Source organism: Brachycentrus maculatus, unplaced genomic scaffold (assembly GCF_059751285.1).
Source record: "Brachycentrus maculatus isolate JH-2025_06_01 unplaced genomic scaffold, ASM5975128v1 h1tg000616l, whole genome shotgun sequence".
In the NCBI taxonomy this organism is placed as follows: Eukaryota; Metazoa; Arthropoda; class Insecta; order Trichoptera; family Brachycentridae; genus Brachycentrus; species Brachycentrus maculatus.
This window is the reverse complement of record NW_028281354.1, coordinates 122010-144481: the sequence shown is the minus strand read 5'-3', so window position 1 is coordinate 144481 and position 22472 is coordinate 122010. Positions and strand designations below refer to the sequence as shown.

The following is a 22472-nucleotide window of genomic DNA, read 5'->3' as shown; positions in this document are numbered from 1 at the left end:
CGTAATTAATATAATAATAATAAAACCATTATCCGCACCCAATGGTGCATAAGGCACTGCATCATATAAACGCAGTGTTATCTTGATCGTTTACACATGAAGGAAAGGTGATCAGCCCTCCGCTTCAGGTACCAGTCCAAGGTAATATTGTTTAAATATTACAGTGAAAAAAATCACTTGTATTTATTTTACCCCCCTTGAGAATCAAACCCGGGACCTCCAGAACGGTAGCCGAGCGTGCTGACCATTACACTACGGAGGCGGATATAATATAGTATTTATATAGTAATTATTAAATGAAAGTAACTAACTAACTAACCATCACGCCGCTTCCCCGCAGGGGTAGGCAGAGAGAATAGAACGTCACACCACTCTGTCCTTGCAAACATTCTTCGCATCTTCCACGTTCATGCATCTCCTCATACATACCCACCGATTGTTTCGACTCCTAACCTGACCACTTTCAAGTATTTGGCATACTTGATTGTGCCAAATTTTTATCGGTCTTCCTCTACTCCTTTTTCCAATTACATTCGCCTCATAAATTTGTTTTACCGTTCTTTCCTCACTCATTCGTTCTACATGTCCAAACCATCTCAACACACCTTTCTTAATTTTATCGATAATGCTTGTCTCAGCTTTGCATTCCTTCCTTATTTCACTATTCGAATATCTATCATACATCGTTTTGTCGCACATTCTTCTGAGAGATCACATTTCGACTGCATTCATCCTTTCTTTGCCAACTCCACGCTTCGCTTCCATACATAAGAGTTGGAACCAGAACTCCATTGTGTACTGCCAATTTAGCTTGAAAACATACTACCCAAATATACGAAATCATCTACCTGTTCCAAAATCTCCCCATTTACCAATACTTCACACTCAGATCTAAATTCATCTCTTTTAAAAACCATGATTTTTGATTTGGATTTTTTTTTACATGCAGTTTGATAATATCTGACAGTGAAACAAGTCAAATTGGAAGATAAATTAGATTGGCGTAATTAATATCGTAATTATTAAATGTATGTAACTAGTTGTTTTTTTATTGAATCCAATCCAATGTGTCACTGCGACTAACTTTTTGAAATCTCCACGTGGACCGCTCGAAGACAGGGATTCATGACAAAACGGGGTGGAGTCTGTTGAGGATTTCATTAATGCGAACAATCGTGGTAACGAGGGCGGTGAGTGGTTTTTAGGAGGATATATCGCTCCGGCCGCGGCGCCCATCTGAGTGAAGTCGGCTCGCGATATAAATAAGTCGGTATGTGATATAAATCGAGGAGAACTTACCCCGCCCATCCCTTAATGAAATGTAAACCCCCTCACTTTTTGCGAACCCGAGGAATTTAATCAAAATATATCCGCGGCTGCTTAATGGAAATTTGTAGGTAAACAGGAGGAAACATTTATCTCCGGTTCTGCGTTTTTTGCCGAGAAACTTCGCGTCGCAATAAATAAAGAGGTTCATTTCGGTCCGTCCCGGTTCGAGGTTCGGGGTTCGACTCCCAGAGGCTGGATTCATTATTTATGTTTCTGTCACGTTCAAATTATGTGCTTCCATCTTTCGCTAACACCCTCGATTTAACCCTTTAACTTCAATACTCTCTGCTAAATAAAAGCTTTCTCAAACCAACCATAGAAGCTGCCGTGAACTCTACACATGAAGACAAAAGATTAATGATATATGTATGATTTCATTAATTGATTCGGCAGTCACTTTGTGGTAAAATCTATCCATTTTAATTAATGTTTTACTTAGTAAATACCACTATTTCTTAAAATCTACTGTGACACGTGTTTCGATGCATTCCGCATCTTTTTCAAATACCGTAATTGTTTGAAAATGATGCGAAATGCATCAAAACACGTGTAGATTTTAAGAAATAGTGGTATTTTTACTAAGTAAAACATTAATTTAAAATAAATATATATATATATATATATATATATATATATATATATATATATATATATATATATATATATATATATGTGTGTGAGTATTGAAATATTGAGAAATGTTATAGTTTAGTGTTAAAAAGGTCGAAATAAGTATTTTTTGCATTTATCAATAAAATATATTACAAATACAAAATATACTATTGTAGAATAAAAAAAACAGCCATGTAATTTTTCCACACGTATTTTATATGACCACTGACCGGGTTTTGTTGTAATCGATATCATCGAATGGTCATATAAAATTAATGGGGAAAAACTATGTGCATAAAATTATTTTTAAAAAAAAAAGTAAAAGTTTGTTCATGTAATATCCCCTAGAAATACACTGATGTTTTTAAAAATAATTAGTAAAGAATTCCACTTATATGTAGAATGGGAGAATTATTTTTTTACTACTAATTTAAATTTTATTTATGACAATGCGTTTTTTGATACAGTTTGACAATACTTTCCCTAACCTATCGTAAAGAATCACTAGAAACAAATATTGTGTGGTGATTTTTATTAGTCACAATAAAATGGTTAATGTAAACGATAACAGCGTGTAAAGCCGACTATAATAGGTCGTAAGCCCTGTAAATGCCTAATACTTCCACATTTCCTTCCCACACATTGTGCAAGTCGTCTGGGGGGTTCCAGTATTTGTATACAAAGATTTAAACGCACCCAAAATATCGATAATAAAACTGCTTAACTTTATCGTTCGATATCTCTTTTGTGGACGTGATTTAGTTGTGTTGTAACCCTCTCGTGTTACGTAGCGCGTTAAGGGTTGAATACATGCTCGCGGACAAAATACCCTTTCGCAAAATTAGGGGGGCTGTTACCGGGAAGTTGCTAACTAGATGTAAGCCTCGTCTTCTGTCTATATGCAAATCATTAAAAATAACGAAGTCAGGTATTAAAACTTCCATTATTTTTACCGATCACCCCATTATTGGGAGCTTAAAAATCATTTTTGAATAACTGACGGATCTCCGGAGAGTTGAAGGAAAATCTTTAATCCTATTAAGTGACTGGTTATTCACCATAACGATATACGAGTAGCATTACTATAATATATTTTTCTACTTAAAACCGTAGTACTCGGAAAATAATACAAAATATAGTTTGCACCCATTTATTTCCATTATATTTTACGTAATAATGTTTATGATTTTGAAAATGTTTTTTCGTTCTGCATTTCGTATTAATGTTTTTTCATATATTACCGAATTTTAAATAAACCATTTTGTAAAAAATAATTAAACACAAATAGCGGAATACTATAAATAAATGTTCCAAAATAAAACACAAATCGATAGCAAAAAAAACATTTAAAACATATTAATATTCTAATCTAATGGTTTATGAAAATTATTATTTCATAATCACTTCTTTGTTTCAATTGTTTTTCTTAGTTTAGAGTACATGTTTTAAATGAGTTTACCATAACTAAATACAAATAAATATGCAAGTATAAAAAAGTGTGAAAAACTAAATTTGTAAAATATACGATGTTTTGAAATAAAAATAACGGTGACACATTTTCCATTAATATGTTTTATTTAGGATGGATGTTATTATTTTATTATTATTAGGGTTTTTTTCGCAGACTAAAATTTATGTGCCTTCGTATTAGGAGTTGAATTAAGCATCGGACGAATATCGAAGATTGTCTGTATAAATACGTGGGCTTTGTAAGGAATAACACCTCCGTACTTAATTCGAATGAGTAATGAATTTATATCCTTCTGGCAGTAAAGTACGTTCACATGTTAGTAATTCCTAAAAGGAAACTTTCAATTTAGTTCCAGCATTTCGGATACGTGAATCAAATAAATTTCTCCCTACTTTTGCGAAGGTGTCTTTTAGAATAAACGCACATTTGTACTATACTTACTCGCTCGTATGTATACATATGTGAATGTTTATGTATGAGTTCTCAGTGAGGTACAGCTCGCACGCGATATGCGTGTTAACGTGAATAGTGCTCTAATTTGGACAAACAGGAAAATTCGTGCTAATCAGCGAAAGATTGTTGACCTTATTTTAACGTAAGAAACTAGTACATAGTAATAAGAACGGTAAATCCAAGCAGATCAAATTGTAAATGAGGATGCAATAACTAAACTTATTAATACATGTCAATTTGTGTGTTTTTTTGTTTCCTGCTTTTAGTCTTAAATCCTCTAAAGGCACTGGATTTAAAAATTAAAAACAAAAACAAAAATAAACTTTTATTTAAATACGCCTCTATATTACTTGTATGCAACGCGTTTGTCCAATTTCAGATATTTTTGGTTACATATATAGTAAATAGAAATATTGACTGTCCAGAAAGCTTTTTTTGCGTTAGAAAAAATCGAGGATAAATGTCTCAAAGCGAGCTACCACCTTATGAAATGAAGTAATAAGATTGCACAATAGTATACGAATCTCTAAAAAACACTGCATTTTCATTCGCATCCACAAATATTGGTGTATTAAGCCAGAAAAAGATAGTGTAGAAAAAAATCCTTTTTTCTGGAGTGGAGAGTGGAAAGAGCGGTATGTCACTGGAACTAAATGGACTTCATTATGGAGGTTTTCAGGAGTGATATTTTGAAAATAATGCAAGAAAGTTACTTACATTAGGTATGATAAACCGAGAAGAATATTGATTATAGAAATTGACATTGTAGAATATGACACACTGTTACTTAGTATTGACAAAAAGTAATTTTAGTCTAAACCGGGTTATAGATATCAAACTGGTAGATTTTATATTTACATATATCAAATGTTATTAGATCATTTATGACAGTTACCAATGGAAAGATTGGCATGTATTAAAGATGAGTATACCTACTAACTACCATAGTGAGTATATTTCATATTATTTTTTTGACATCTTATCAAAGATGAAGAAGAATATGGAAGTCTTGGCATTTACGGGGCTGACGACCGTCATAGGCTGGTTCAAGTGATCACTTTACACACGTGTAACATTCACCAATTCTACCCACTATTGACAACCACAATACTCAAATTCTTGGAAGTTCCATATATATACCAATTTTGAAATATTATTCTTGAATCACTAGAACTTCATTTGAGACATCTATTGGTGCGATGAAAAGAACTCCTGTAATTGGAGATAATTCAGATTTTGTGAACAAGTATTTGGACTCACTCAAAATGTTGTATTTCATATTTTGTTACAAATTATATTATATTTGTAAATTGTAAACTTTTGGTGTCCGGGAAAAAATATAAGGTCTGGATAAACGTTGTGACTCTGTTTACTAACTGATTATTCAATTCTCGAATTATTAACTTTGAAAAAATTCTAAATTGTTTTTCTTAACTTCACTTCTCGAGACTTGTTAACTGGTACTTTATATCGCAGGCGCGCTATACCTTCGCCTTCCTTGGTATCTTTACTTATTGGGTAGAGACGAAAGGATGAGACAAGGACAAGTAATGCAAAGTGACAGGGTTTGGATTCTCCAGACATTCATTATACTAATTAATTAATCTCCTTAACACACGGGCTGTCGCAAAAAAGAGAAAATGAACGTGCGAATCACATAGTTGAATTTCTCGGTACTTTGCGCCGCGTTAAATTAGAATGAGAATATCTCCAAATTACATTTATTATTCTTAATTACAAGATGTAAGAAGTTATTCTCTCCAAGTTATTTAAGGTATTTTAGTTTGTGTAGACAAAAAATTGACTGAACTTAATACAAGGTTTGATAAATAATTGAGACAAGTAAATAAATAACATCTCTCTTTTGTTTTTTATCCATATCCGCTCCGTATGTAGAGCATATAGAGTCTACAAGCTACCTCCAGGATCTCTTCCATCGGCTGTGAGTTCCCTTATTTCCTCCCAAGTCAGGTCGCGTCCTGAAGTTCAGATGAGTACTGCTGGTGGATTGTCAGAGGTGGACGTTCTGGGTGGTGGGAACCTGATGCTTTGTGATAGAGGCATATGGAGTACATGGCCTTGTCAAAAAAAGGAACTAAATAGTAAAATGCAAGAACCCTACATTATTTAAGTATCGCAACTATATCTGTCGCAGGGTCGTTTTGATAAATCAAACTATTAATATACATATGTAACAATTTTGATCATTTTGTACCATAGTTATGTTTTTTTAGAGTTCAAAAATTTTAAAGTTTAATCATTTTTATATGAGTAATAATGAGATATTTCACAAAAACATAATGTGTCGATCATGCAGAGAACAAAATTTTACCTTATGTACTATACGCATTATTTCTTCTTCTTCTTCTTGTTGGCTGTATGCTCCACCTAGGGAATGAACACGGAAAAAGAAAAAAGATACGCATTAGGTGTGAATAAAATAATCAGTAATGGTATTGTAAAATAACAAATTAATTTGTTAAGGTACCCAGTCAAATTTTTACGATGTAAGTATTAAACTGCTAAGTTTTCTGATAGAAAAGTACAGTATTAGCATAAATTATAAAGCGGTGAATAAAAACCATCAACGTTAATTTTAAATTAAATTAAAGACACATTCCAAGTTGCCAAAACATATAAACAGCCAATTCTCCTATAAGGAAGTGGATAATGCGAAAAAAGCACTTAGTGTTTCGTAATAAAATTTCAATAAAAAACTCAAATTTGGAGAAATTTTATAAAACAAAAAGAAAAGAAAAATAAGCAGAGAGGAAGTAACGCAAACGATAAAAAATACATGTGTTTGTATAATATAACAATTATTACGCTTCTTAGAAATTGTGAAACGTAATAAAATAAAAACAAGCCGAAAGTTTTGGATAGCCATAAAGCGAGTGAAAACATGACTGTAAAGAGAAAATGGATGTTGACTTCCCTCACGACACGTTTTGTTGGAGACTTTCCAGAATAATAACTCAAAGCTGTATTAAAATTTAGCCTTTTGGTTTATAGCCTTCGTTATCATCTCTCTTACGGCGTTTAAATGTTTTTAATGTCATCCTGCTTGCGCAATAGATAAGGTGATATAAAATGCGATAGATTGTGGATTAAATTCCTGAACGGGTCAGTGTACGAATTTTTTCAATAAATTGATTACGAGATGTACTAATCAAGAGTTTGTGTAAGTCTTAATCTCAAAAACTGTCATCGACTGGTTTAACTGATCACGTTATACGCTATGTACACTATTCACTATTCTGCACATGATTAATCACTTAGTTTTTATATATTGTAAAAAAATCATATTTTTTATCTTCAAAGAACTTGTACGTATTAGAAGTATACAAAGTATGCAAGCTAGTCGAGTAAAAGTATGCGACTATGAGAGTTCTTTTCATTGCTTGTGTTCTCATTTTCGTCTTTCCTTTATTACCTATTAAAACACATGTTTATCATTTTACAAAAACCGGTAATTAGTACCTTCACTTACTTCATCAGCAATCCATCAAACACATTCCATCCCTATCTTTATTTGTGAATTGGAAGACCAGAACTAATCGCCTTGCCTTCGTATAATCATTACCGGTTTAAATGCTGCAGTGCCTTATGAACTAAGGTATCATTGAAGCTCAGAATAAAAATAATGAAACTGAAGTATTATGCATAAAATAGTGAATTTAATCACTTAAACCACTATAGTAAATCCTGTACATGGTTAAATTTCCATACTTCCTTCTCAATATTTTTTCGTCTCTGTTGAGATATCGATAGTCTAAACACACTTTGACTTTTGTGATGTTTAGCGCTTCAACAAACTCGAAGTATCGAAAATAAAGATAGCGGAAAGCTAATCCTTTTAGGAGTTAGAATTCCGGAATTGTAGCGAAATGATGCAAAAATATCACGCGATTTGCATTCAGAATACAAATCCGCGCCGCATTAGGACAATGAAAAATAAGGTTTTCGGATAAATAATACCGGTTCGCGAGCGACGGGTGGCAACCCTGCCCGAGCTAGTACTACGGCTGATGAAACACTGCCATCAATCTGGGGATAAACCCTTTGCAGACCTTTCCAGGGCTGCCGGAGATTTATTCCGGTTCACGTTCCCATCGGGTCCAACGAGATACAACATATTATTATCTTACGTCGGGCGGCGCGGCTAAATGTATTGCTTCGGTCGCGCAAGCATCAGGTCGGGGGAATCAAATCCACACCTGAGATGAGACTCAATATGCCCTCGGAGAATCTTCATTTAAGGTCACTTTTTATTTCAACAAAAAACAGAAAAAGGAACTTTATAGACTTTAATAAATACTCATAGAGATTACAGTTCAGTCATTAACTACTTTCTTATTTATATTATTAATACATAAGCCTAAAAGATAAGTTCTGTTCATATAAATTATTGAAAAGGTTGAATTAAATTTAATTGAATTACTCGACAGGATTATTTTCAAGGTTTAGATAAAAGTTATACAAGAGAATATATCGTAGTCGTACAGGAGAAAGTCCAACTAACAAAACGTAAAATGTTCAGGAGGGCCATTTAAGTCACTTTTGCTTGGCAAGAAAATAAACATCAATGCAGTTAGTCATTTTTGACAAGTCAATATTTTTAACTTTCAAGTATAAAATCCTTTGGGATTTTTTTTCAGGGCAATATTAAGCTAGTAAGATATCAAATAGTCAATGATCAAGTTTAAAAAATGCATTTGGTCACTTTCTCCTGTATGACTACGATATGAGAACATACAGCACCTAAACAGACATCTATCTTTTTGGGTCCTTACCTAACATTAAGTCACAGCGTAGTTGATAATTATGTTTTTATTTGATTTATAAATGAATTTTTCTAACTAACTAACTAACTAACCATCACGCCGCTTTTCCGCAGGGGTAGGCAGAGAGAATAGAACGCCACACCACTCTGTCTTTGCAAACATTCTTCGCCTCTTCCATGTTCATGCATCTCCTCATACATACCCGCCGATTGTTACGACTCCTAACCTGACCACTTTCAAGTATTTGGCATACCTGATCGTGCCATGTTTTTCTCGGTCTTCCTCTGCTCTTTTTCCATTTACATTCGCCTCGTAAATTTGTTTTACCGTTCTTTCCTCACTCATTCGTTCTTCATGTCCAAACCATCTCAACACACCTTTCTTAATTTTATCGATAATGCTTATCTCAGCTAGAATGCGATAATGCTTATTCAGCTGAGATAAATGAATTTTCTATTTCTATAATTCCTTTATTTACTTTATTAATGTAAAATATAAAAAAAATGTAAATAAGTTTATTTATTGTATTTAACAATAAGTATTTTATCTCCGTAGTGTAGTGGTTGGTGCGCTTCACTGCCATCTGCGGATCGTGGGATCGATCATACGGGTTTAAAATTACAAGAGAGTGTTTACTGTCATATTTATTTAATATTACCCAGAATGGGTTCCTGAAACGCCTATCTGATCTGATCGCTATATGAGTCTTACAATGTAATCAACTCATTTCGATATGGTGTCTTATACATCATATGATGTGGATTGGGTCGGAAGAAGAATGCATCCGTGGGTTTGGTGCAATTAATTTATATTTTCCTACTGCCCAATTTAGGTGTTTATTTGGTAAAAAGTATAATGCGTTATTTGTTGCATAAACACACTCGTTTTACAAACATTTCACTCGAAATAGTATATCGCGAAGGAGAAGTGAATTTTTCTCATTTTTCCATCTCGTAAAGGACTCGCAGAAAGTTGATGCATGAAAGCCTTAAAAGGATGCTTTGTCAAAGGAAGTAGGTACGAATGTTTCCGGCTTGTTTCTAAGAAAACAGGAAGTAGCGTTTTGTTAATATTCGTACGTCAAATAGCGAATTTCAAAAAGCGATACTTCATATCCTTTATATTTATGTATTTAAGCACCTTCAACGCAACATACAGCGAGACCAAAATGTCATCACCATTGCACAAATAGTATCGTTTTTCAAATGTCATTATCTTTCTTTGAAATCGTGTTTTTTTTCATTATTATTATTATTTTAAAATGCATAAATATTTACTTAACAAAAAATTGTTTAGAAAAAACTTTTTTTTTTTTAAATACATATTTAAGTAATATTTATCCGTTAGTTTTTTTAGATATAAGTTTTGTTGTAATTTTTAATGGGACGGCATTTTATAAAATAAAATAACAACTTTATAGTTTTTGCCAATTTTATAACCCTAATAAAAGTGTCGTCTGAGGGTCGTATTAAACGATCAAGATAACACTGCTTCTATACGATGCAGTGCCCTATGCACCACTGGGTGCGGATAAGGGTTAGAATAAGAATAATAATAAATAAAAAATACAAAATTGTTAATAATATTGCTTTATAACCACTCACCGAGATTTTTATGTCTACCGGCAGACATAAAAATCTCTATGGTGGTTATATACTAATATTATTAACATTTTTGTAAGTAAATAAATAAGTAAAAATTACTAACCACAAAGTAAATGCTTTAAATATCAATAATATTGAGAATATAATACTAAAAGTGTTTAAAAAATATATAGTTGTTTTTTTATTATGTTAGTTTTTCAATAATAAGAAAAAATAGCACTAAGCGATATTTATTTTATTTATTGTTTCGGCATTAACTTTGTGGTAAGACATGTTAGAATGATTAAAGAAAACACTTCGTTTTTTACCACTTGAGTTATATTATAGACTATATGTTTCTGAAGTTAAACTTCCATCATTCAGGTCTGTATAATAACTTCTGAAACATATAGTCTATAATATAACTCAAGTGGTAAAAAACGAAGTGTTTTCTTTAATCATTGTAAGCGATATTTATGTTTACTGCAATTATGAAATTTGTTTACAACATTTTGAGTGTGTCCAAATACTTGTACAAAAAATTTGGATTATTTTCAATTTGTGAACAAGTATTTGGACACACTCAAAATGTTGTAAATAAATTATTTGGTCAAATTATAAGCTTAAATAATAAAAATGAAAATGGTATTTTCTAGCGTTTCTCATGTGTGTGATTATAATCCAGGATTCGGACCCACATACTAATATAAAAGTTTATGCTTAGTAAAAACATTCTTTACATCTCACCAAAAGATGTCTCTAGTGAAGTTCTAGTGATTCAAGAACAAGGTTTCTAAATTGGTTCATATATATAGAACTTCCAAGAATTTGAGTAGTGTGGTTGTCAATAATGGGTAGATTGGTGAATGTTACATGTGTGTAAAGTGATCACTCAAACCAACCTATGACGGTCATCAGCCCCGTAAATGCCCAGACTTCCATATTCTTCTTCATCTTTGATGAGATGTGAAAAAATAATAATAATAATAATATGAAATTTGTTGTAAAATAAATAGTCAGATCGGGATGTTTGGAATTTTACATTCTGTGAATAAGCCCTCAAAATGGTATTTTTTGGATTGAGAGTCTTTAGATGTTGGTAGAGTCAAGACCGGTATTAATAGATCAATCGGCGTCAATTCTTTATACTCGCGTAATCGTCACTATTCAGTAAACTAGCTGCCATTCCTTACAGGATAAAGTTCTCAAAAGATCCAAACACGGTTCTATTACTCTACGAGACTTCTCCAGAGATCACTACAGAATCTTTAAAAATGTTCTCAATTACTGAAGCTCAAATCGAAAATTCTTAATAATTTATACTAAAATTATAAAATCAATAACTGATTTTAAACGTTTATGTAATTTTATTTTGTTATAAAAAAAAAAATAATAATTTGTGATAATTGTTTCACCTAGTTATAGCATTTTCAAACGAAATTCGTTTAGGCTAGGCGAAACAATTGTCACAATATTCATTTTACATGTTTTTCAACGACAAAATATGACTTAGTAGACTCAAAAAATCTTTGTTTGATTTAAAAATCAATACATAATTAAAATTTAGTTCAACAAATTAAACGCCAAATCAATAAATTAATAAAAGAAGATTTTTTTTTATCTCATCAAAGATGAAGAAGAATATGGACGTGTGGGAATTTACGGGGCTGGCGACCGTTATAGGCTGGTTTAAGTGATCCACAGTCCGCCTCCGTAGTGTAATGGTCAGCACGCTCGGCTACCGTTCTGGAGGTCCCGTGTTCGATTCCCGGAGGGGGGGTCTAATAAAAATAAGTGATTTTTTCATTTCAATATTTATTCAACATTACCCTGGACTGGTACCCGAAGTGGAGGGCTGATCACCTTTCCTTCCTCCGTGTTAACGATCAAGATAGCACTGCGTTTATATGATGCAGTGCCCTATGCACCATAGGGATGCGGGTAAGGGTTCAAACGTTAAGTGATCACTTTTACTTTATTTTATTTTCATCTTTGAGATGTCAAAAAATAATATATAATCTAACTCCTGTAATTGGAGATAATCCAGATTTGTGAACAAGTATTTGGACACACTCAAAATGTTGTAAGGAAGTATCTATTGAGATGGCATTGTGAGACAATTAATTCTCGATAATTCATAAAAATTCGCGGCCATCCTGTATAATGGGCACACGTTTTACATTTATTGTTGTATTATCTTGATTTTTTTCAAAGGCCAATCTAAACTTGGAGGCTGTCATAATAAGTTATTTTCGTTTGAAGACTTTCAAAAAGCGTTCCTCAAACGGAGTCGCGCAGTTAAAAAGCCGGTCTCTTTGTGTAGAGCACAGTAGGGTCAGATGGAAAGGGTGATAAATGGATCCCTTAAAAGCAGAATGAGACGAATTAATTAAAGACATCTTAAGCCCTTTCTTGCACAACATTCCGGACAAATACGCCTAAATTACTAAATAAACAACGAAGGCTCTCACGCCGGCTGTTCGGAGGAGAAAGCCTTTTATTTGGGTGATCCGAAGGCTTCTCGCTAACGGTAACGCGTAACACGTAACCCCAGCCGAGGTGATTAAGGGACCTAATAAACATTACGATTTAATTATGGTATAGAGATTTCTAACGAAAATAAGTTTCTCTCTCCAGTTATTACAGCTGTTATTTCAACGGACGGTTAGAACTTTCATGCGAGCGTCGTTGAGTTTATTTTGAAGTACAAAATAAATAATTAATAAATGTTTATTATTCACTTTTTTCATTTGTAAAAATACTATACAACCTTTACAACATTTTGAGTGTGTCCAAATACTTGTTCACAAAATCCGGATTTTCTCCAATTACAGGAGTTATTTTCATATTCATGTGAAAATAACTCCTGTAATTGAAGAAAATCCGGATTTTGTGAATAAGTATTTGGACACACTCAAAATGTTGTAAATAAATTATCTGGTCTAATTATAAGCTTAAATAAATGAAAATGATGTTTTCTGGCATTTCTCATGTGTGTGATTATAATCTAGGATTCGGACCTCACACTAATAAGAGAGTTTCTGCTCAGTAAAAAGCTTCTTTTCATCTCACCAATAGATGTCTGTAGTAAAGTTCTAGTGATTCAAGAATAATGTTTCAAAATTGTTTCACATATATATATATAGAGAGAAATGTCAAAAAATAATATGAAAAAGAGACTTAGCGTATTCGCACTTTATGAATCTTTTAATTATTAATTTTAAACAGAAAGTATTTTTATAGAAGCGTATTACCATCACTTTGAACCACAAAAAAACGTAGGCAATCTATAATTCCAATATGACGACTGATAAATCATAAATTATCAGAGAAAATACATGTAGCACCTAACCATTGATCAAAATATACTAATTTTGGTAAGTGCAACAGTAATTTCGTTGCAGAATCAGTCGCTTGATTCCAATAATGAAGATGCTTTACTTCAAAATCTTCAAAAATCGTACAAAATACTTTAAACTCCTGCTAAAATGAATTCAGCATTCGTACAAGTCGCGAATCGACTAAATGTTTCTGCGCGAATAGAGGGATTTATCTGTACGTAATAATTTAGGCAAAACGGTTTACATGTAAAACGATTGGTTTGTTCCGTTTCCATAAAACCATGGCAGTGAAGATGTAATTCCGGAAAGTTTGCAGAATTTAATAATAATAAATGCTAAAATTGACGTCCCTAAGCGTTCTCCTTTGATGTCCCCGCCCCGCGAACTTGGCTGCGGAATATAACTCCAGTATTGATGAGAAACTTTAAATTCCATTACAAATTTCCAAAGCCATCTCGTCTCAAATGATATTTCAATAGAAGACCCTCCATGGAGTCATTTTTATTAAATTTGCACAAAGGTGGATCTTCTATTATCGACCAATGTATATACAATTTTGACCTACATATATTAGGTATTTATTTCATATTTTATAGAATTGCTTTTATGGTATTTGATTGCAATAAATATATGTATATTTAAAAAATGTACTTGGTATACTCACATTCTATTTTATAATTACCTCTTTTGCTCAAGAATGTATTTTTTTTAAAGAACACAGCTACACAAACAATGAAGAAAATAATACATATTACATATAGAGATATTATTGTGAAATGGACACATTGTAATAGAGGTTTTAGAAAACGTGTAATGAAGTCTTTACTTTTTAAAAAAAAGTTTAATGTCTAATAATAATGAATATGTTTTTTTTACTTATTTTTTTTACAAAAATGTTAGTAATGAGTAAAAATATTTTTAAAAAAAGGTAAAAATGACTTACCATAAAGTAAATGCTTTAAATATAAATAATATTGAGAAAATGTTTTCTTTATTTTTCTTTTACCTATAAATGTTATTTATTGTTATTTTATATTATGTAATTAGAAATAAATATATTTCGATGTAATTCGATCAAGTGACGTTATAAATAATATTAATTTGAATTCATTTTCTCATAATACTGGTATGTAACATGATGCGAAAAAATGGTACGTTTCATGTGAAAGAACATTTTTTCAATGAAATTCTCTATAAAATTAGGAATGAATAAAAAAATTAGCATCCCCATTGACCATAATAGGATCCCTTACCCTACTCTCCAAGCAATGTTATATAAATATAATTGTATCAATGGTAATACGATTAATAAACTTGGATTAATCTTATTCAACGTGCTGACGTCTAATACTAATTTTAACAAATTGTCGTAACCGTATAAAAATATTAATTTAAAAGTCCATAAAAAATTCTTCTTCTCCGTCTTATTCCTCATTGCTGAGGGTTGTGACCCTTGCAGAAGCAATGACTCTTCTCCAGTTATCCCTTGACTGCGCTGCACGTAGCGCTCCAACCACCGAGGTGCCTGATGCTGCCTTAATTTGATCGGTCCACCGTGTGGGGATCTTCCTCTCCCTCTCTTTCCCCCCAGGCTACCGATCACAACTAGTCGTTCCAAGCTATCCTCGTTGCCACGCGCAACTTGTCCAAAGAACTGGAGAATCTGTCGGGTACAGATATTGGCCAGAGTCAAGCCATCCAAGCCTAGTTAGTGCCTAGCGAATGGCGAATAAAAAATATATTTAAAATTATCAAAGGAAGTCAGATTTGGTAGCCTGATTCTAGAGTACTGGGACTCAAATCATCTAGTGTAGGCCATGACATGGAAAAATATTACCTCCTTTTTAAGATCAGTCGAACAACACCAATCATAGAACATTCAAGAAAATAAAATCTCCTACAAGTTTGATTATAACTATTAACAGTTTCAAGTTAAGTGAGGATATAACTCAAGGTTTGCAAATCTATTATATATTTTTAATTTATTAAATAATATACCATAACAATTTAAAATTGTCGAGTAAATGTAACATATTCGATTTTTATTTTAAATGTTACTTGTTTGATAACATTTTTTCTAGAAATAGTGGTATTTACCAAGTAAAATAAAAATGGATGGATTTTGCCATAAAGCTAGGATTACAACTTTTCGTTTGGTCAAAGCGAGTAAAAACAAGAAAATTAATTTAAAGCTACACGCTATATTTTAATTAGTTTTTTATTCAAACTGATTCTTTGATAAGGCAATAAATTTTCATGTGTAATTTTCGCTAGGATTTTTTGATCTTGTGCAAACCTGAAAAGCCTTTTAATTATTTTTTTTACTATTTATTGCGGAGCGTGACACACTTTACTATTCAATTGATAAAACTACAAACGATGTCCAAAACTAGGTAGGTATCTACTCGCTTGATGCATACGTAGGTACCTATTCATGTTTTAGCTATTGTTAAGAGTAACGTTCTTATCTATCCGGAAATTTCCATCGATCTCTCGTTTGAATCGGTATTGGTGGTGTCTTAATACGACTTGAAATTTATTTTTTCATTTATGTGTAGAAGATAATTTCTAAACGGCCTACATCTACTCATTCTTCCTTCAATGATGTTATTTATAAATTTCCTCTACTTTCCTCAATACCCTTTTTCGTGTTTTTTTCCAGTACCTCTTCATTAGATATTCTTCCAAACCAACTTGTCTTTTCCGTTTATCTTTTATACTAGCTATGGGTATGTCTAATTTTATTGACATGTACATTTGTGGTCGCAATAAAATCCCCCTTTCGGCATTTGCGGTGCGATCTGGCATTCCGTTCGGCAAAGGTTAACTCGCATAGACAGCAGTTAAAAGTAATCCAATAAAATGTCGAATAATTTATTGTATTGTTTGGAATTTTTGTAAGGCAAGAACTGTCAAAAGTTTGGCGGCGTTCCACAAAAATAAAAGTCCTTAAATGTTCATTAGTTGGAGTGTAGAGTATTGTTCGGTCGGAAGTAGACGAAGGCACCGGAAGTGGCAGGATATAAAGAGGGATGTGGAGTGAATGAATTATAAAGGATACTCCGCTAATGTAACGAGTTGGTCTCTAGTTTCCTGCGAGATTTATAGTCGCTAATTCCTATTTTTGTCTCTGAATCTATTACGAACGCAAACAAAATGCCTTTTGCGTGTTTTTCAATTTTGGTTTATCGAAAAATTCGTATTAATTAAATGTCATTTTAGAGATTTTTATTAGTAAAAATATCCACATACTTGCAGAGTGTGTGTGCGTGTATGTTTGTGTGTGAGAAATATCATAATCCATTGAAACAAGGTATCCTCAAACAAGTTTCATCAATCGAGGAGTAAGATAATTTATCTATTTTTTTGTATAGCTGTCTTTGCTCAAGGAATAAATCAACCAAGCTGTATTTTAGGTTTTCATCGTATTGTCTGATGTATAAGCGAAAAGAAGCTAGTTTTGGTTGCATAGCGCCCTGCACAAAATAAAGTACTTGTGCAATTAATTCCACGGGGAGCATTGATGAAAATTTTTTATAAGATACTTGAGCTCTCAACATTGGAATGTTAACCCTTCACTGCATAATGTATCAAATTTGTTACATACCCAAAAGTTAGTGTTAAAACGTTCTTCAAAAATACAAGCAGCCATTCTTTGTTGTTGCTGATTAGATAAATTCATAACAAGACGCGCTATGAACGCCAAAATAATAACTTCATTGGTCTGTCGAAGACGAAATGTCGATGTAGTCATGCAGTCATGCAAAAAAAAATCATGCAGTGAAGGGTTAAGATGAACCCATGATGAATAACTTTAACCTTCATGAGTACGTGTTAAACCAATATTTGATAAACCGAGCCCGGTATCGGGTCCATAGCGTTACATTGGCGCCCAACTACAGCTGACTTCCTCTCACTTTTCTCTCCGGCGTGACGTCACGGGCGTGTAGTGGTGCAGTGGTGTAGTGGTGTAGGTGGGGAGGGTAGGAAGCCATAAAACACTTCCTAACAAGTTGCGCCCCAGTTCCTAGTCCGGGAGATGCCACTCGACTTCTCCGAACAGAATGTTTCCGAAAACAATAACTAATCACGATTATTTATTGTTTTCAACTCACTTCAAATTTATTTATACATAAATTATTAAAATGAAATTTTATTAATATTAACTCTACCTTTCGACTACCGAATAGGTGTTTATACGGAAGTTTTTGAATCGCTTTGTCCACATGTGTGGACCATTTCATTCAAGTGAAATCTTCCTCGAATTGATATTAAATTTAGCTTTATTTTTGTATTAAATTTCTGTGGATATTTTATTTTTCAGACAGGCGCGCCTAGGCGCCGTGACGTGGTTGGGTCGATGCTCGACTGCGAAACTGACGTCGCGGGTTCGATTCCCGCCAAAAGTACAAAATAAATTCACGAATCATATGTTCATTGTTTGGAAGTAAATTTTTAAGCAATAAGTATACACATAATGTTATTCCCTTGATAAATAAATTAAAAACTAATTATTTCATACTCGAACACAAAATATGAAGACGTTTGAACACGGTCATGGTATATTTATGGTTTAAAGCTGCATTGATGTTTGTTCTGCATTTTGTATCTCCTTTATTTTTAAGACAGTACAAAAAATTAAATTTATGGTTTATTTTATAAACGTTTCATTTTCTGTCTAATACGCTATCTAAGAACATTAAAAATAAAATAAAACAATACGCACATAATTTTTAAGTAACATTTAACATAATTTTTAAGTACAATATGTAAAAATAATATATCATGCATGGTAGGGGAATGAAATAATATGTTGCTTGAAAATTTATATATTATTCACGTGAGTCATTGAAAAATGGATGAAAATAATTTTCGTTAAGAAAAATAATAGATTTTGTCAGCAAAAAAGCGACTGATTTATTGCATACAATAAATATGATTTGTAATCGTATAATAATTCTCTGAAACTTATGTTATTATTCACAATTTATTCAGGATCTTTGAGTCAGATTCATGTATATTTAATTCGGTCTATTGTTGCTATGAGAATTTCGCTTAAGTTTTTTAAATCATCAATTTAGCAGTACGAAAAACGGCCAATCTTCCTCAAAACCTTTATAGGGGATTCCAATGTTTACGATGAATTTAAAATATTATGACGCGTAGTATTACAAATTGTATCCTTATATAGGGTGTTTTTTTAGAGGTATACAAATTCATATTATCCGCAATAAACTGATGGTGGCACCCACCGTGTGGCGTGTTGCGCCATCTTGATAAACTACAGCTCTGTAACACCAATGCCATTCAACTGAGGTACGAAGAAGTAAGTAATCATGGTTCTGTAGCGCTCTCCATTGACCGCAACATTATGGCCGGCATCGTCTTTAAAAAAATATTGACCAATGATTCCACCTGCCTATAAAACACACTAAACAGTGACTTGGAATGGATGTAAGGGCGTCTCGACAAAGGTTTCTGAGTTTTCTCTACTCCAGATTTGGAAATTCAGCAATCCTGCTTATTGACATAGCCGTTTAACCAAAAATGTGCCTTTTTTGAAAAACAAAATTTGGCGTTGATAAGAAGGATCAATCTGAACATTGTTTTCGGCCCGTTCACCGAACCTACGACGCGCATAATGGTCGTTCAGTCTATTTATGGTGAAATAACAAAACGTACTGAGTATAAATTAACTGTCACCGTCAAATTGACAGTCCGGAGAAACAATGTTGCTTCTTTAAAAAACATACCTCTTAAAAAAACACCCTATGTATTTAAATATGTTTTATTTACATATATAATGAGATACTTTATACACCGTATATAAGTTTATACTATATAAAATAATGCCAACGAAAATGATCAAGTCACAAGTCGGGTACAAGTCGCCCGTGATATCGGGTTAAATATTCAGTGTCTTAATAAATTCGCGAGAGACTGCCATAAAAATGGGCTGGTTATGATATGCGGCCGCATTTCGTAATATTAATGCGTTACCTATAAAATAAACTTCCCTCTTAGAGGTTAGCAGTAATTTTCCCAAATAAAAAGGGCAGTTCTATCTCACGTTGATTGACGCAAGGAAATGGAGTTCATGAGGGATGTTCGTACGTACGTGTGTTTAGTATCAACATACTTTGTTGGTATTTATATTAAACGAGGTGTCCCAAAATATTTGGATACAATTAAAAAATTAAATATGATCGAAAAATATAGAAAAATTTACAGTTCGAAGGGCGTTACTTTGTTGGCTTAAAAGGCTTATTCTCGATGCTCCTGGCTAACTATCGTTTTAAAGGAAGAGGAAAATTAGATTAGTCTGAAAAATTTTTAGTAAAATTAAAGTGATAAGTCAAATTACGAGTATACTTGTATCTCAGGTATACTCATATTATGTCCAATCTAATCACATATCTGCACTCGTATAAGGCTGTGCAAAGCCAATATGTTGAACATATGATTCCCTTTTGTTGTGAATTTATTTAGTGCTAATAAAATAAAAAGAGTTTAATTTCATTAATGGATTCAGCAATCACTTTATGGTAAATTTTATAAATTTTAAATCAAAGTTTTGCTTGGTTTAATACCACTATAAAGAAAAAGTGGCATTAACCATATATAAATTAATAAAAATGTTCAAAATATTTAAATTTTAAATTAACCCGTATGTTTTTCCCCATCCTATATTAATCCAAGTAAGGTACATATCACGAAAATATATGTTAATAGTATACCTCCGCTCTTAGTTCCGTATGGATTCGTTTTTTTTACATTTCATCTCGCATGACGGATACGGAAGACCAAAAATGTATGTGCCAGTTATTTAAGCAACAAAATAATTCATCCCCTCCCGAGTCCCGAGTCCCGAGGGTGCGTGCAACTAACAAAAGGACTCGACTCCGTTGACAGTGGGAAAATCCCATACAACTGTTATACATTCAGGTACCGCAGCGTCCTATTCCTTCTTATTTTGATACACATGTCGTTATATTAATGGATTCTTTTGTTTCTCATTCTATTTTTATACTCTTTTGTCGTTTTTCTGAGATTGAACCCTTAAAAAGTCACCGGTCGATATACAAACCACTTGGAGGGTTTTGTTGAGATTTTTGATTTATCGTTTTTTCATTATGCTTGTCCTTCCTTCTTATAAGATTATCCATATTATATATTTTTTAATGTGTTTATTAAATGTAACAAAGGGTAATGAATCAGAGTAATCCCATTAGATTATAAATTACACAAACTATTACGATATTGCTTGTTAATTTTTACTTCTTAAGTACCTAAGTACCTTAAGTACCTAAAATTGTATATCTATATACATATAAGGAACCTGCCCATTTAATCTTCATAATAGTTTAAAAATGCCATAACAAGGCGAAACAATTGTCACCAATTTTATTTAAAAAAAAATTTTAATAATGAAATATAATTTGGTAGACTTTAAAAATTAATGTTTGATTTTAATATTTAATATATAAATCAAATCTTCAAATCTTCGATCTCGCATATTTCTCTTATCCTGGGGTTCTTTATTCTACTCGTAGACTCTTGCCAAATATGTTCCTTGGAGTCTTCGTTTCCGACACTCTTAGCGGGTTTTTATTCAATAAATAAAAAATAAAAGAGGGAATTAACTACAACGACCCTCAGACTTGTTCCACAACACCAGACCCGACACATTCTTAGTAAGAAAATTCAAATACAGTTATTTACATATGTTTTTTCTCCTCCTTCTGCAGTGAAGCCATCATCCATCCGCGTATTGGACGCCTCGGGGGCGGCAGTCACCAACGCCAGCACGCTGGGGCCCCTCACGGAGGGGGCGCGCGTGCGGCTAGAGTGCGTGGTGGGCGGCGGCCGCCCCTCACCGAGACTCACCTGGACACTGCGAGATAAGGAAATTCAGGGTCAGTATCCATTTCAATTAAGTCCTTAATTTTACCTTTACCCATCCCCCTCAACGTCTTATCTGATCCTTTTCCCCCTATTTTCATGAATTTTTGCGGTCTTAAAAGTATAAAATAAACTTTTTTCACAATTATTTGATCGTACATACTAAAAATTATTTACAACATTTTGAGTGTGTCCAAATGCTTGTTTACAAAATCTGGATTATCTCCAACTATAGGAGTTATTTTCATATTATTTTTGACATCTCATCAAAGATGTCTGGGCATTTACGGGGCTGACAACCCCGCTAAAAATAATTGTTTGAAATTTATATTTTCTATATGTGTTTATTTATGAACAAGCACCAATATCAATCGAATGGGTATATAAGGTATAATTTTTAGTTAGTAGAACTTTCTTTTATTTATTAGTAAAAAAAATATTCACAGCAATAAGCCCGCCAATTTACAAAATAATCGTTTTGTACAAAAAGTAGATATATATTTTTTTGAGTGCACTAAACTTTGGTTCTTTTATCTTTATATTGTCATTGACACAATTTGTTCTTTTTCATCTTTTCCATTAAACAAACATTATATCATTGATCCTGATCTCTCAACATATGTTTATGTATTTTTACATAGGTACCCTTAGATCAAATGATGTACTTACTTATTTCCCAAGCTTTATGTAATCAACAATCGAGTTAAAAATTTAATTAAGGATAGGTGTCTGAACAAGGCATTTTGTTAAATAAAATTGTTATTTTTAACAAATAGCCTACCTCATGCATTTTTATAAAAATGTAAAATATACTTATTTAACAAATGTATAATATATTATATATATATATATATATAATATATATATATATATATATATATATATATATATATATATATATATATATATATATATATATATATATATATATATATATATATTTATATATATATATATATATATATATATATATATATATATATATATATATATATAT

General features: G+C 32.5%; 1 protein-coding gene across 1 annotated transcript in view; it reads left to right on the top strand.

Annotated features, from left to right (window-relative positions):
- Positions 1–21518, top strand: part of LOC148301050 (uncharacterized) — a 452825-nt gene extending 431307 nt beyond the window's left edge. Inside the window, exon 5 of the mRNA XM_088273881.1 lies at positions 21322–21518. Within this exon, the coding sequence (XP_088130007.1) occupies positions 21322–21518 (197 nt within the window). The remainder of the gene's footprint in view (positions 1–21321) is intronic.
- Positions 21519–22472: the final 954 nt, after the last annotated feature.